The 16,644-nt window shown below is 39.6% G+C and overlaps 2 protein-coding genes across 2 annotated transcripts; both read left to right on the forward strand.

Moving 5' to 3' along the window:
* The first annotated feature begins 208 nt into the window (after nt 1-208).
* Nucleotides 209-6,429, forward strand: OR10X1 (olfactory receptor family 10 subfamily X member 1). The gene has a single exon (XM_074389861.1). The coding sequence runs from the start codon at nt 836-838 to the stop codon at nt 1,817-1,819; it is 984 nt and encodes a 327-aa protein (XP_074245962.1). The 5' UTR covers nt 209-835; the 3' UTR covers nt 1,820-6,429.
* Nucleotides 6,430-10,780: 4,351 nt separating this feature from the next.
* On the forward strand, nt 10,781-11,908 carry OR6P1 (olfactory receptor family 6 subfamily P member 1). Its single transcript, XM_003937892.2, has one exon. It carries the CDS (start codon nt 10,781-10,783, stop codon nt 11,732-11,734), a length of 954 nt encoding a protein of 317 aa, XP_003937941.1. The 3' UTR covers nt 11,735-11,908.
* Nucleotides 11,909-16,644: the final 4,736 nt, after the last annotated feature.

Genomic DNA, 16,644 nt, shown 5'->3' on the forward strand with positions numbered 1-16,644 from the left:
AGGGGTAATGACTTTGGGCTTCTCCAACTATTGCAAGTCATTGTCCAAGTTTTGTCCTAAAATTATTTGGAAATCAATTCTCAATATTTACATAGTATTTAGTGTTTATAGACCACACGTTGTGTGGAAGTTTCTACGTTGGACCCTGACTCTGTCTATTAGCCACTTAAAAGTTTTCTCGGCCGGGCGCGGTGGCTCAAGCCTGTAATCCCAGCACTTTGGGAGGCCGAGGCGGGTGGATCACGAGGTCGAGAGATCGAGACCATCCTGGTCAACATGGTGAAACCCCGTCTCTACTAAAAATACAAAAAATTAGCTGGGCGTGATGGCGCATGCCTGTAATCCCAGCTACTCAGGAGGCTGAGGCAGGAGAATTGCCTGAACCCAGGAGGCGGAGGTTGCGGTTAGCCGAGATCGTGCCATTGCACTCCAGCCTGGGTAACAAGAGTGAAACTCCGTCTCAAAAAAAAAAAAAAAAAAAAAAAAAAGTTTTCTCAGTGTTCAGAAGCTCATCCAAATAAGGCTCAGCTAATGTATCTGAATCTCTTTCATCTGAGCATAAACCAGAGTGCTTCTTCCCACATTATGTCACCTGCCAAAAAAAAAAAAAAAAAAAATGCTTTTAAAAATTGGCCAGAGCAAGCCTTCTTGTCATATACTAAGTCATCTAATTAGTTTTTGAATAAAGAAAAAAAATGAATGCCTGGAAAATGAGAAAAACACATTGCCTACATATACATGGTTTTGCTAAACTGCATGAAAAAGCAGTTGGCAATTATAATTCTGATGATTTGTCTTAGTCATCACAATTTTCATTTGATGATATCTAAAGATAATGGAGTTGAATGTTTGTCGTTGTTTCTTTCAAATTTCAGACATTCAAACAATGAAGAGCAACCAGACAATCCTGAAGGAATTCATTCTTATTGGCTTTTCTGTGTACCCACATGTACAGACATTTCTTTTTGTGGTCTTCTTTTGTCTCTACCTTCTCACCCTTGCAGGTAATCTGACCATCATGGGTCTAACTTGGGTGGACAGGTACCTCCACACCCCTATGTATCTCTTCCTGAGTGCACTTTCCTTCTCTGAGACCTGCTACACACTGGCTATCATCCCCAAGATGCTGGAAGATCTACTGGCCAAGGACAGAAGCATTTCAGTCATAGGTTGCAGCTTACAGATGTGTTTCTTCTTGGCTCTTGGTGGCACAAACTGTATCATCCTTACTTTGATGGGATATGACCGTTTTCTGGCCATCTGTAACCCTCTAAGATATCCACTGCTTATGACCAACATTGTATGTGGCAAACTTGTGGCCTCTGCTTACACTGGAGGCTTCTTTATCTCTCTTACAGAGACTGCACTAATATTCAGGAACTCTTTCTGCAGACCCAACCTTGTCAAACACTTCTTCTGCCATATGCGGGTAGTTGTTAGGCTGTCCTGCGTAGACAGTAACCTCACAGAATTTATTGTAACACTGATCTCAGTGTCCGGCTTGCTGGGTACCTTCCTGCTCATTATCCTGACTTACATCTTCATTATTTCTACTGTCCTCAGGATCCCTTCCACGGAGGGCAAGCAGAAGGCCTTCTCCACCTGTGCCTCCCACCTCACAGTGGTTATAATCCACTTTGGTTTTGCATCTATCGTTTATTTGAAGCCAGAAGCCTCAGGAGGAGATGACACACTCATAGCAGTCCCTTATACTGTCATTACCCCCTTCCTCAGCCCCATCATATTCAGCCTGAGGAATAAGGACATGAAAAATGCTTTCAGAAGAATGACAGGAAACACAGTTGCCTTGAAAAAATAATCTTAGGTTGTTGCTGCTTGTTCGAAGCATGGCTCAATGTCCCCAGAATTCAATGAGGGCGTTTGTCCTATGACACCTGGAGAAGCGTAAACCACTTGCCTTGTTCCAGAGGTTGGGATATAAGCAGCAAGTAACTGAGACTGGGAACTAAGTCATCACAGGCATCTAGCTTGTTAAGAGAAGTTGTCCAACCCTTCTGCTATCCAGTATCAGAAGAAGAATGCCCCTGCAGATATAGGATTCTAATAATCAACTTCCATGTGTCCTGAATATTCATTAATTGGGTAAAGAGTGAGGAAGGAAAAAAAAGCATATAAAACCACTGCATTGAGAGATGTTTTAAATATCTAAAGCTGTCAGCCATGCCTGGTGGCTCACACTTATTATCCCAGCACTTTGGGAGGCTGAGACGGGAGGATCACTTGAGGCCAGGAGTTTGAGACCAGTCTGGCCAACATGGTAAAATCTTGTCTCTACCAAAAATACAAAAGTTAACCTGGCATGGTGGTGGGTGCCTGTAGTCACAGCTACTTGGGAGGCTGATGCAGGAGAATCCCCTGAACCTTGGAGGCAAAGGTTACAGTGAATGGAGACTGCGCCACTTCACTCCAGCCTGGGTGACAAAAGCAAAACTCCATCTCAAATAATAATATAATAAAAGTTAAGGAATTTTTAGGCAAAATTATGAAGCACTGGAATGTGCCTTCCATAAGACAAATGATTTCTGACAAGATATATAAAAGTATTGATGTGATTTTGAGTTCTGTTACTTATGGGAATGGTATGAAATAATGGATACACTTATTCACATTAACTGATTAAGTTTACCCCTGACGATGACCCTCTTTCTTTGGGATTATTTTCATGACACATGTACAGACAAAAATCTCTGCTACTGTCCATCGGCAGCCATTACTTAGTGGCAAGGGTCTTCTTTTACTTCAGTTTCACTCCTGACAATTGGTTGTTTAATCTAGGGAAGCTAAACATCTCAAAAATAAATACTGTTTACTCCCTTATGGTGGATGCAGAGGATATTACGTCAAGTCTAGACTCAAGATCCTGAACCTAAATTTGGACCAATTAGCCTGCTTGTGCCTGATATAGTGACTGTGGTGGGGATTGCTAGTTGCCAGAAATAAGTAACTAAATGGAAGCTGAAAATACCTAAAGACTCATGCACATATGGGCACTTGCTTTATGACAAATAAAGCATTGCAGAACAGTGAGAAAATGATAGACGTTCAGTATAACTGATGCTAGGAAAATAGCATATCCATATGGGAAAAACAAAATCTGGAAAAAATAATTTCTAAAAATCAAAAACTAAATTTCAAAAGTGAAACTGTAAAACTTTTAAAGATAATATAAGAAGATATCTTCACTAACTTGGGATAGAAAATACTGTTTAAACTGTGTGTAAAATTTTTAAAAGGAAAAGGCTAATTAAATCAAAATTGAGACATTTTATTCATCAAAAAGACATTATTGACAGAGTGGAAAAGAAAGCCAAATAATGTAGCTATAAAGAAATTTCAGAGAGTGATAAGTATGAAATTTAGGATCGTGATTCCTTTTAGAAGGAGGAATCTGTGATGAGCAGGGCAGGAGGCACATGGAACAGCTCCTGCTGGGCAACGTTCTCTTCCTCAGTCTAGGTAGTAATTGCAAGGGGTTTTGCCCATGAGAGATTAAATAAGCTATGTATTTGTTTAGATAATTTTCTGTGTTTACACTTTATTTTATAATGTAAGGATTAAACAAAGCAATGCACAGAAAGAGAAAAAAGTCTGTAACATATAACTGGCAAAGGACCTCATTTGGTATATACGGTCATCTGTCACTTAACAATGAGAATGTATTCTGTGATTTTGTGATTTTGTAAACATCACAGAATGTACTTACACAAACCTACTCCATTTGTGACAGTTCAATGGACCAAGAAGCAAAGAAGCAACCTGGGTATAAATGACAGTCAGGAAAACGAGAGTTGTGAGAGAAAGAAACTCCCATTATTTTCACAAACAGACTCAGATCTAAGGCAGGAATCAGGAATTCATAAGCACTCCTCTACACATCTTCCCACCAATTATCCTGAGAGCTTCCCTGTGCATCCGGTTTTATTTACAAAGCGTTGTAAAGAAGGGTAAGCAGCAAACGGACTTTTCTCATGGAACCTATAGACTTATGGAAGAGAGATAAATCATCGCTTCCAATATGTAAACACGAACAAGTGAAAGAAGGCAACAATGAACAGAGTTTTAAAAATAAACATCTTCTCAAAAAATGTAATAGTCTAGCCGGGCGCGGTGGCTCAAGCCTGTAATCCCAGCACTTTGGGAGGCCAAGGCGGGTGGATCACGAGGTCAAGAGATCGAGACCATCCTGGTCAACATGGTGAAACCCCGTCTCTACTAAAAATACAAAAAAAAAAAAAAAAAAAAAAAAAAAAAATTAGCTGGGCATGGTGGTGCGTGCCTGTAATCCCAGCTACTCAGGAGGCTGAGGCAGGAGAATTGCCTGAACCCAGGAGGCGGAGGCTGCGGTGAGCCGAGATCGTGCCATTGCACTCCAGCCTGGGTAACAAGAGCGAAACTCTGTCTCAAAAAAAAAAAAAAAAAAAAATGTAATAGTCTAACCCATCAGAATTAATTTGTCCATAACTCTTACTTTTTTGTTTTACTTTCTCACTAGAATTTTAGGCTTGAATTATCATATCTATGCACCTCTTAGGTACCTCTGCACATAAGGTTTGCAGCAGCACTACATGAATGGCACTCAGGCAATGAACCCGAGGACTTTACTCCACTTCAGTGCCTACCCATGTCCCTCCGGACAACGTTCTTTTATTCTATCTCCTATGCCCTCAAACAAATGGTCCCTGAGGCAACTTGGATATAAACTTGTTGGGGAGAGATAGATCACCATGACGATATCTACTAAGGAGCTATGTCCCTGATGGGAATGTAATGAGGAAAATGTAATAAGGGCTGGCTACCGCTGCCCCTGTTGGCTTCAGGGCCCCATCTGCCAAACCTCGGCCCTATCATGCCACAAACATCTTAGAGACCAGCATGAAGTATCAACTTAATTGAAGAGTTCCTAGATCAAACCATACCTGCAAAAGATACCAGCCTATTGACAAATATCCAAAAGCAGGGTATGTGTGTGAATATGGAAGACAGGCAAGCAAAGAAATAGGTGAACTTCTGTAAGAAATTGTGTCTTTATTCAGGTTAGACACCTTCAAATCCTTCATCCATTCCCTACAATTTTCAGTTCCTTATAATCCTGAAACCACTTGAATTTCTCAAGATAAACAATGTGCTTAAAATTTTAAAAAGCTTAATCATTTGAACGTCTCAGAGTGAGTACCCTGTCTTTTTAATCTTTTAATTATATGCTTATAATTCTAGAGGTAGCACCCGAGAAATGCATTTGAAATGTTCACAAGGGTGAGGGATTTTTTTTTAAGTGGCAATGTGGTAAAATGCTAGAGATTCGTAAAGACTTTGGTCAGGGCAGGAAAACATGCATGGGAAAGAGGAACCCAGAAAGCAGAAAGCCGTGTAAAAGAGGCAAACGCCAATCTTGGTGTGTTTAGGGTGTAGCACTTCACTTGCTCTAAGGCAAGACTCAAAGAAATACCAATTATATTAAGTTTATATCTATGAATTCAAATGAGATTTGAAAAAAAAAAAAAAAAAACTTGAATGAATTTGACTTCCATACACAGAGAAGCCAAACAAACAAAAAACCTTTATTCTTATATAAATGAGTCCATCTGGCTATATCCATGGACGTTTGCTTATTTCCATGGCAGATGTTTAGGACAGAGGTTAAATTTCCCACCATACCTTTATAGACAGATTTAGGTTTATTCCACTTCTGCAATTTTCTAGAGGTATGATCTTGAGAAAAAACAAAAGGCTTATCTGTGTCATTTACAAATAGAAATAATCGTGCTTAAACTCACTGCGCTGTTGCGAGAATTAAGTTAGCATATGAAAAATACTCGCTGCCCCGCACAGAGTAATCAATTATTATTATTATATCTCCTTTATACGCCTTGTAGATACGACAGTAATTATAACAATTTCAGACAGTCCTCTGTTGTTAATTCACCAGCTTTTGGTAGACACATTAAGATTCTTCACTTTGCGATGATAAAATGAAGAATTCAAGAGAAACAGAAAAAGAAGAGAAAGTTTTCTTTGGGTGTGGGATATGCGTAGGCACGGGGCTCTGCCCAGTGTGTCTCCAGGTGAAGGCTTGTGTTGCTTCCCAGCACCACTGGACACCAGGCAATCTACTACTAACCTTCACTTATGTGACTCTAGAAGGTAGAGGTTAAGCAAGAATCCAGGCAAATGTACTGGTGTGAATCACAAATTTGGATGATCTAAGTTATATCGACATGGTTTCAGGCCCACAGACCTATAGCATCACCACGGTGCTTTACAATAATGAATTTTTTTCATATTATGGGCAAATAATTCTCATCTAGTTGTCTCTTTTAATGTGATATAGTCTAATGAAGTAGGAATGACAAATATTACCAGCAGCGGCAGCAGCCGAACTATTTCACAAATAATAAAACAGATTCAACATTCTACCCCTGAAATGATATTCTACCTTTCAAATTTCCAAGTTCTTAAGATATTACCCTATTCATTTCTTAACTAATTTGATAAATATGTATTGTTTATGTATTGTGGCCAAAGCGATGACTTTAACTAGAAAGGAACAAGTGAGATCTCTGGTACCGAAAAGAAAAAAAATCCATGAAGATACACAGCTACCCCATAGATCTATTAACAGAGTCATGGTCAGAATAGTAGCTGTGAGTGTGAAGGACCTTTTGGACAAAGTCCTCACAGAGGCACTGTTGTTTATTATGTTTATTCATGTGCAAAAGATCCGATGTAAAATAACAGAGTGGTGTCTTGAACTCTGATGTGACTGGAGGAATAAATAAGAGGGATGGTAAATAGGAGTAAAGGGGAGGGTAATGGTGAAAGGGAACACTCAGAAGCAAATTAAAGATATATTGTACAATAGCATCAATATCATCTAGTCCTGAGAAGACCAACCCATAAAGAGCTGTTCTTGGTTCTGAGGGAAAATGCAATGGGAGAAATCTTCAAGGTGCTCCCTATTAATTATTACTTGGAACCTAAGTTGCCAAATGAGAAGTGTATGTTTAAAGAGATCATCACTGTGTGACCGTTAGCATTGCAGGCTAAGATGTACTGTGCCACCCTGATGGTAGGATCCTCCCCTGATACAAACATTTTGTAGAGCTAGCAAAGGGGGATAGGATCCCAGACTGATGATGGAGAAAAGACTTACCTAAAAGTTAAAGCAAACCAGAAACAAAAAAAAAAGGACAAATACAAGAAGAGTTCAGTGGGCACAGGGCCCTGATATACTCAGAGCTACAGAAGGGATCTGAGTACTATGATTCAGAAGTAATCTATCGAGGAAGGTCTCTTCAGAAAGGGAGGGCAGACTTGGAGCAGAGAAAGAATAAAACAGACCGTTTCTGGTGGAGAATAGGGGTTGGAGTTGCCTTGGTTGGAGAAGAAAATTCTTGGCAGTAGCAGGCCAGACAGAATAACAAACAGGATTCAGTTTTCAGCAACTGAGCTGGAAACCATGAAGATCATGACATAATGTTACTGAGTAGTGGGCAGGAGGTAGGAGTATGGGTACCTCTGGGCACAAGGGGACCAACTTGCAGGCTTGTCTTTGAATCAGCAGGCAATCTAAGCCATGGTAGGCTGCAGAACAACATTAGCTTCCAACAAACTTGTGAACAGTCAGTACATTTCTAAAGCTGCTTCCCACCTTTCACTCCATTTTCCAGCAACTTTTCTCCCACATCCCTCAGGACTGACCCTGCTAAGTTGGAATGTCAACCAATTTTATGCAGTGCAGTAACTGAACAAGAACCCTAGTTTTCCTTTAGTTCAATTATCTATATTTTCTAAGGATAATGTGAATCTGAATGATTTAAATTCAAGCCTATACAAATCAAGACTGAAACCCATTCCAGTAATATTTATTGAGTGCCTACTATATTTTGCTACCGCTCTGTTACACTGATAATAGAGGGATGAGGACAAGTCCCTCTTCAGATGTTCTGTCATTGTTCAGTCTGCCTTAGCATCTCAGTTCCCTTACCTTGTCTCTTGAGAGTTTCCAGCCATCATTTTCAAGTCTTTCCCATTCTCTGTTATTACCAACTCCTGGGGAATGATGGGCTCCCTTCCTACCCTGTCCCTAACCTTGCCATGCACACCTTCTCTTTAAACTCTTACTCAGAAAACTCTCTGAAGCATTAGCCACTGGTTTCCAGACTGGACTTATTGGACACTTGAGGTTACAAAAACAAAAATCTTCCAAGGTCCAAGCAGGAATAGTGCCAAAGGACTGATTCTTTCAACTTCAGCTCCCTTAAGAGCTCTTAAAATTGATCTGCTAGAGAAAGTGTCTTTTCCTTTTCCACTTCTCTTTTCATTTTTTTAACAAAGAAAGGCATAGCAAAATCTTGTCACATGGAAGCGCCCAAGAGCGTAAGTTAGCGCCAATGCCAATGTCAGTGTCGAGAAAGTAAAGGACTAAGAGCTGGGTATCAAATCCGTTCCCAGGTTGGTGGTTTACAATCTGTTTCTTTGAACACAATTGAAATAGAAGCTAATCAAGCTGTCAGCTAACAGATCAACAAAAATAATTTTGATGATATGTTACTGAATATTTTCTGGCATACAATTAATTAAAAGTTTAAATAATCTAGTGTTCTCCTATAACAAACTTTCATTCTCGGAGCTATGGTACATCAATATCACTTATATGTGAACTAGCTTTCTTAGTGTTTACTCTCTAAAATGAAAATTCAGAATAGAATCAGTGCTAAAATCTTTCTCATTGTGGTAATAAGTCTTACAATGCACACGAACGTTGGACAAAATTATAATATACATTATGAGATAGTTTTCTAATAAATTTAAAATTTTTGTACAATATATTTTTAGATGTTTTATATATTTATATTTATCTTGCTTTTGGTAAATGTATGCTAATTATATAACAGCTAGAGAAAATATTTGATGAAGCACTCATAGTCTTTAAAGTACAGTAAACAAAAACATGTAGGTAGATACAGAGAAATCAGTAAGACTTGCAATTATAAATACAATACCATGAATTATGAGTTTGGTGAAATAAATGATGTAAAATTTTCAGTTTTAAAAAGATGTGTTCATTTATGTACTTGTTTAAGCAAGTATTAGTGCATATTATTACCATAGCATTGATATTTAGATTTTGTCGAATACATAAAGAAGCAATCTAATAGTTTCAATTCTCACAATGCAGTACAAAATAAGACTCTCGGTGGCCACATAAATGTCTGATAACCAATAGATGCTGTGTCTGCAGTCCCAGCTACACAGGAGGCTGAAGTGAAAGGATTCCTTGAGCTCAGGAGTTTGAGTCCAGCCTGGACAACATAGCATGAACGCATCTTTAAAAAAAATGATGTCAAGTTAAAACGATGCAACTAGTATATCATTTTAAAAGTTTCATAGAGGAAAATAACATTAAAGACAGGTACTTAAATCACACCAAAAATGAAAATGCTTCATGACGTGTGACCCAATCTCAAGTCAGACTTGTAATTTTACCAGTTTACCTGGAGATGTTAGGTCACGAGCAGTGTTGATAGGAGACTGGAAAAGCAAAGAAGAAAGGTTGGAAAAATGGCTTCCTCTTTCATTTTCCTGCCTCATAAGCTACATCAGTTTCCCATTGCTGCTGTAACAAACGGCCACAAATGTCGTGAGATTTATTGTCTCACAGTTCTGGAGGCCAGAAATCCAAAATCAGTATCACTTGGCTCAATGCAAGAACTAGGCAGAGCTGTACTCCCCCTGGAGGCTCTTGAGAAATTCTTTCTTGGCACTTTTAGCTTCTGATGGCGGCAGGCATTTTTTATCTTGTGGCCAAATCATTTCAGTCTTTAAGGCCACCATCCTTAAATCTTTTTCTGCTTCATCTTCACATTACCTCTCCTTGTGCATCTGTTTCCAATTTCACACTGCCTCTGTCTTGTAAAGACTTTTTTGACTGTATTTAAGGCCCACCTGAAAAATCCAGGATTAGCCCTCCATCTCAAAGTCCTTAATTTAATCGCGTTTGCAAAATATTTGCCGTATGATGTAATGTTTACAGATTCCAGGAATTAAGACATGCACAACTTTTAGGAGGTCCATTTTTTAACCTAGTATACCTTCTGGAAACAAGACTGTCTAATTCTAGCACCAAAAATGTATTCAAATGTATATGTAAAATGAATGGAAAAATAACTACTCTCTGGAGCAGAGCTTCATTATCTTTTTGTACTGAATTTTCTCTCCATTTGGAAATGAATAGTTTCAAACCAACCTTCATACTGCCATGTTGCCTTGCATTATAGTTCAAGCAATCTCCTTGAGTCATTACTTCCTCTTAGTACAATTTCCATTGAGAGATAAGCTTGTGGGCTCCAGCTTGAGGTCAGAGCTTCTGTTATTCACTCATTCAGCAAATACTAAGAAAAGGTGCTCTGGGTTTAGGAGTTTATAGTTGTTTCTAAGGGATATAAGGGAAGAACATGTCCTGGACAAGAAACGAGACTCAAAATGCCAAGACAGTTTTGAAATCATTCAGAAAGTATTTATCAAATACCAACTGTAATTAAGATCGCTAGGTAATTGAGTACTCAATTCTGATAACATTTCTTTAAGGTGAGAGACAAAACAGCAAAGTGAAGAGGAAAAATGATACAATAATTAATATACCCTTAAGCATCTTCAGTGGCTATAACCTTTGAGGCTATGTTGGTGGTTTGTTGCACCTATCTTTCAAACCTCTTGTTCTTCCTGTGATTTATTTTAGGCACTCAAGTGGACAAAGACCATGAGAAATTTGAGTGGAGGCCATATTGAGGACTTTGTCTTGGTGGGTTTCCCTACCACTCCACCCCTCCAGCTGCTCCTCTTTGTCCTTTTCTTTGTAATTTACCTTCTGACATCGTTGGAGAATGCACTCATTGTCATCACAATATGGCTCACTCCAAGCCTTCATCGCCCCATGTACGTTTTCCTTGGCCATCTCTCTCTCCTGGAGCTATGCTACATCAATGTCACCATTCCTCGGCTCTTGGCGGCCTTTCTTACCCGGGATGGTAGAGTCTCCTATGTGGGTTGCATGACCCAACTCTACTTCTTTATTGCCTTAGCCTGTACTGAATGTGTGCTGTTGGCAGTTATGGCCTATGACCGCTACCTGGCCATCTGTGGACCCCTCCGTTACCCTAGTCTCATGCCTTCCAGTCTGGCAACTCGCCTTGCGGCTGCCTCTTGGGGAAGTGGCTTCTTCAGCTCCATGATGAAGCTTCTTTTTATTTCCCAATTGTCCTGCTGTGGACCCAACATCATCAACCAGTTTTTCTGTGATATTTCCCCACTACTCAACCTTACCTGCTCTGACAAGGAGCAAGCAGAGCTAGTAGACTTCCTTCTGGCCTTGGTGATGATTCTACTCCCTCTGCTGGCTGTGGTTTCATCATACGCTGCCATCATTGCAGCCATCCTGAGGATTTCTACTTCCCAGGGACGCTGGAAAGCCTTTTCCACTTGTGCCACTCATCTGGCAGTGGTTGTGATCTACTACTCCTCCACTCTTTTCACCTATGCACGGCCCCGGGCCATGGACACCCTCAACCACAACAAAATGATCTCTGTGCTCTACACCATCATTGTACCATTCCTCAACCCAGCCATCTACTGCTTGAGGAACAAGGAAGTAAAGGATGCCTTCAGGAAGACAGTGATGGGCAGATGTCGCTATACTAGGGATGTTGCAGACTGATATACAATAGGTCCTGCGAGGGGTGAAAATATGGGAATCTTAGTAGGGCTTCCTCAAGGAATCGTAATGGGTTTAAAGGGAACATAAATATAACTTGCCAACAGTTTCTCTAAATATTGTCTGGGACCTTCTGACACAAATAAAAGTTTATGAATCATTTACTTTTTTTTTTAACAGGGGTTTTCTTTATTTTATTTTATTTTATTTTTTAAATTGCATTTTAGGTTTTGGGGTACATGTGAAGAACATGCAAGATTGTTGCATAGGTACACACATGGCAGTGTGGTTTGCTGCCTTCCTTCCCCTCCCCTGTATCTGGCATTTCTCCCCATGCTATCTCTCCCCACCTCCCCAACCCCCGTCCCTCCCCCATTTCCCCCCAACGGACCCCAGTGTGTAGTGCTCCCCTCCCTGTGTCCCTGTGTTCTCATTGTTCAACACCCGCCTATGAGTGAGAACATTCGGTGTTTCATTTTCTGCTCTTGTGTCAGTTTACTGAGAATGATGGTTTCCAGGTTCATCCATGTCCCTACAAAGGACACGAACTCATCGTTTTTGATGGCTGCGTAATATTCCATGGTGTATATGTGCCACATTTTCCCTGTCCAGTCTGTCACCGATGGGCAGGACTTTTTTTCTGTTGCGGTTGGAGCTGTATCTTTCTTTGCCTGTAGAGGGCGCTGCTGGGCTCTCGGGCTCAGTCAGGTTGCGGGGTGGGCGGCCGTTTCCCGGAGTTTGTTCACAGGTGAGATGGGCGCCGCCTTCCCAATGGCGTCTCTCCTTCCCCAGCTGAATCCTCCTAGTTGGGGGTCAAGCTGGTGTCACGGCTGCCGAGGTCTCCAGCGAGGCCTTCAGTTTGAGCTCTGTGGAGGTGCGGCCTGCCAGGCCTCACGGTCTGTTTCCTTGCTTCCAGCTCTGCCTCCCTCTGCGGGACGGTCTGTCCTGCTGGCCTTCGTGCCAACTTCCACCCAGGTTCCTGTGACAATTTGCCCCGCCTGGCGGGAGCCGCTGCTCAGATTCTGCGTGGACTACACCCGGCGCCCCACCGTCTGGCTGGGCTCTCGTGGGCCGTGGGTTGCAGGAGAGATGAGGTAAGCACGGGATACGAAACGGAGCAGTGAGGGGGTGAAGTCCCCGACCCTCCGGGCCGGCTGCATGTTTCAAAGTGGGCACGCGCCACCCCCACCCCCTGTCTTGATTTGCCCCCCTGGGCGGCTCTCGCCCTGTGGCTCCTTCCCTGGGCTACTTTCAGTGCCCTGTCAGTCCCACCAAAACGAACCCAGCACCTCGTTTGGAATCGTGAAGTCCTCTGTGTCTTATTTGTTGGGAGCTGCATTCCGTTGTTGTCAAAAGCAATTAAGTTGGCGTCTCCCTACTTTCTAAGGTTCTTAATTTGTAAAGTAGCTTGTAAACTACTATAAAGTAGCATGCAGTGACGCTTATCATTATTTTATTTATTTTGGCTGTGTAATTAAAAAACAGTGGGTGCATAGTAGTATGTATTTATGGGGTGCGTGAGATGTTTTGACAGAGGCATGCAATGTGAAACAAGCACATTGTGGAGAATGGGGTATCATGATTTTTTAAAATGAAATTAATCTGTTTTAAAATAGCAGCACCATTTATTCAATCGACGAAGAATGTACTCGAATTTAAAAAGGAAATAAAAAATTTGTGATTTTCATTCACAAGACACTGTAGAAGGCACAGGACATGATTATCTGTCTCAAAATTTTTGTGACTTAAGATAACAGAAACTAGAATTTTCAGGAGTTATAAAATACTAACACAAAAGAAAAATAGGTTTCCCTAGTAAACATTAACTTAATCATTTAAAAATTTCTCCATTTCTTCTCACCAAAGATAAATGCAATTACTCTGAGTATTTCCTCAGAGCCCAACTTCTTACAATATTTAAGCATGTTCTTTTTCTCATTCAACTCACAGATGTAGTCTACCTATTGTTTTTTAATACTAGCTCTTAAAACTATTTCTTTTTTGACAGAAAATAATAACAAACAGACTTTTTTCACTATAAGCACTCATGGTTCTAACGATATATTTTGGTATTAAGGAATTGTTATAAACCAAGAAAAGACCATGTTTTATTTGTATTAGTTCCTCAGTTCACAATAGTAGTTAGGAAGATTTTTTGTTAAAGATCTTAGAAAATAATCATATTTTTTCTACACATCTCCCCACAATAGTACTTAATCAGCCAGGAGCTTCTGGTATTCCTTATCTTCCTCTGCACTAAAGTTACACATTTTTATGTCATTTAAATAAAATAGGACTCAGCTCATTTCCTCATTGAGCAGATATTTTAGGTGCCTACTATGTAACAGACATTGTATTCAAAAGCAATTAAGTTGGGAAAGTCTCTTTCCTTGAGAATCCTTAGTCCAGTAATTTTAAAATAATTTTTAAGAGTCTCAGTCATTTATATTTCATCAACTTTTACAAATTAAATAAACAGAACTTTAAGAAGTAACATACAGTGGGCTCTGCCTCTACTTTTACATGAAAACTGGAAAAATTGGACAATCTCTTGATGAGAAGAGATTCCCATAAGACAGTTTGCTTCACTATTTTTGGAGTTTCTTTTGCCATTAAATTATGCCTTAAAGCAACCTTTCTCCTAGTTTGTGTGAAGTGAGAAAATTTCCAAGACTCTCAACATGAGCAGAACTAAAATTAAATCCTGGTCTTCTTTTCCTTTGGTAATTGAAAGAGTATATTTACAAGATGCTTCATTATTCACTGACTAGCATAGGAAAATCCTATCATTTAAAGTCCAAATGAAATTATGAACATTCTGAAATTTATCTTCAGAGTCAGTTAACTCATGACTCAGTCAAAAACAGCTTCATTGTTTCATTCAAATATTCTGGAAATTTCAAAAATGACAAAAATTCTTATGCTCGTGTGCAAGTAAATTATAAAGGAAACTGGAAATTAAATTAATTTTCTGAACACCTTCTATTTGCTTGACATAATACAAATAAAAGCATGTATTTATATGGCAAGTGTTGTTCTAAACAGCTTATATATGTAACCCATACCATCAACACAATAATTCTAACAGATAAGTACTCTTATTGTTTCATTTTTTTTTTCAATTTAAAAAAACAGAAACACAGAATAATTTGCCCAAGGTCATGTACGTAGAACATGACTGATCCAGGATTTGAACCATGACACTCTAGCTATAGAATCTTTACTTGGAGCTGCTACTCAAGACTAACCTTTGGTTTGATGTATCACCTTTTAAATATGAAGAATGTAATACTTTCAGAGGTTTGAGAACTTACTTACATCCAGAGCTGACAGAGAGCAATACAAATCCATGTTTTGCTGACTTGAAAACCATGTCCTCTTTTACATTTCACAGAAATTTTAAATTATCTGTATCATGTTTTCCTTCTCTATTTCAACAGAATGGAATTAAAACTGAGTGATATTAAACCTCTGTTTCCTATTTACTGACTTTTTGATAATAGTAAATAGGAAACAGAGGTTTAATAGCACTCCGTTTGAACCTCCTCTGTTATCAGAAAAGGTTCTGGTTCTTGAAGTCTATCAGCAAATTCCTAAAGGGTGAATAAAACTATTAGTAAAACTATTTGAAAAGAGTAGTGACATGTGACCGGAATAATTCCTGACACTTTGAAGATACTCAATACATATTTATAGAATGGCCAGGTTCCTACAGAATGGCAACACAGAATATCACCAAAGAACCAGTAATGAGCTAAGAGACTGCGTGGAAATAAATGAAGTGTTACTCTAGTTTTCTATGGGAACAATTTCCTTTTTAAATTTTTTATCAAATTGAAAAATGGTAAGGGGTAAAAAGTGGTTACTCCTAAAAATATGAACTAGGCCCTTTGTAATCTGAAGAGTTTTTGCTACGGTTCCTCAGGGGAATTCTGCTATTTTAAAATAAAGAGCTTAATTTTATATTGGGAGATGTTATTCTTTTTTGGCTAGTTCTCGTCTTTCCCAACTCCAGAAAAGCAGTCTCCGACAATGGTCAACATCCTTCATAGTAGTACATATCAAAATCCAACAGAGCCTGCTCCCTTTCTGCTGTAGTCCTGGGTCTGTGGTTCTAAAGATAATTATCCTGGATGTGCCGCTATCCTAACCCAGGAAGCAACATATATACCTAAAGAGATAACTGTCCAATTTCCATCGCAGTTTATTTTCCATATAATCTTATTACCATCTACTTTCTCTGAATACCTTTATATGCTTCTGAATGTGTGCCAGTTATAGATAATAAGAGTAAATATATAACATTCTTATTTTTGAAAATACAGATATCTGAATGCAGTATATTCATTGTTCACATCTACTGAGTTACTGATGCATTACAGTTACTTCTGTGTATACTTATATAAGCACAATATCTGAGTGTGTTTGGAGTTTATTAATGTGCATGTGCTCATACACTTGGGTCTCCAAATAAGGAAGGGTACTTACTATTCTTATGTTCTGAATGACTTGGGTTATAGCACTGTCTTTTTCTGGAAGACCTTATTATTTGTGAGCTTGTTCCTCAGAAAGTGGACACCACACACACACACACACACACACACACACACACACACACACACGACTTCCCCTTGCCACCTTTCTCTTCCCAAGTCTTTTTGGGGAGGATGGGCAGTGTACTTCCAGCCAGTCTAAGGTCTCTTTTGTGCCTGGAAACTCTACTTAGCTTGCTAGCTCTTCCTTAATATTCTCCCAGGATCCCTGTGAGCCCTGGAAAGGCCAGATATGTTCCTGAAGGCTGTGTCTCTTGGGAGGTCCCTTGTGGATAGAAGGGAGTTTGTCTCCTCCTGTAGCTTGAAAGCAGGAAGAAGCACAAATAGCTCCATTCTGTGCCTTCGTCAAGCAGAGACATA

This window comes from Saimiri boliviensis, chromosome 19 (genome assembly GCF_048565385.1).
Source record: "Saimiri boliviensis isolate mSaiBol1 chromosome 19, mSaiBol1.pri, whole genome shotgun sequence".
In the NCBI taxonomy this organism is placed as follows: domain Eukaryota; kingdom Metazoa; phylum Chordata; class Mammalia; order Primates; family Cebidae; genus Saimiri; species Saimiri boliviensis.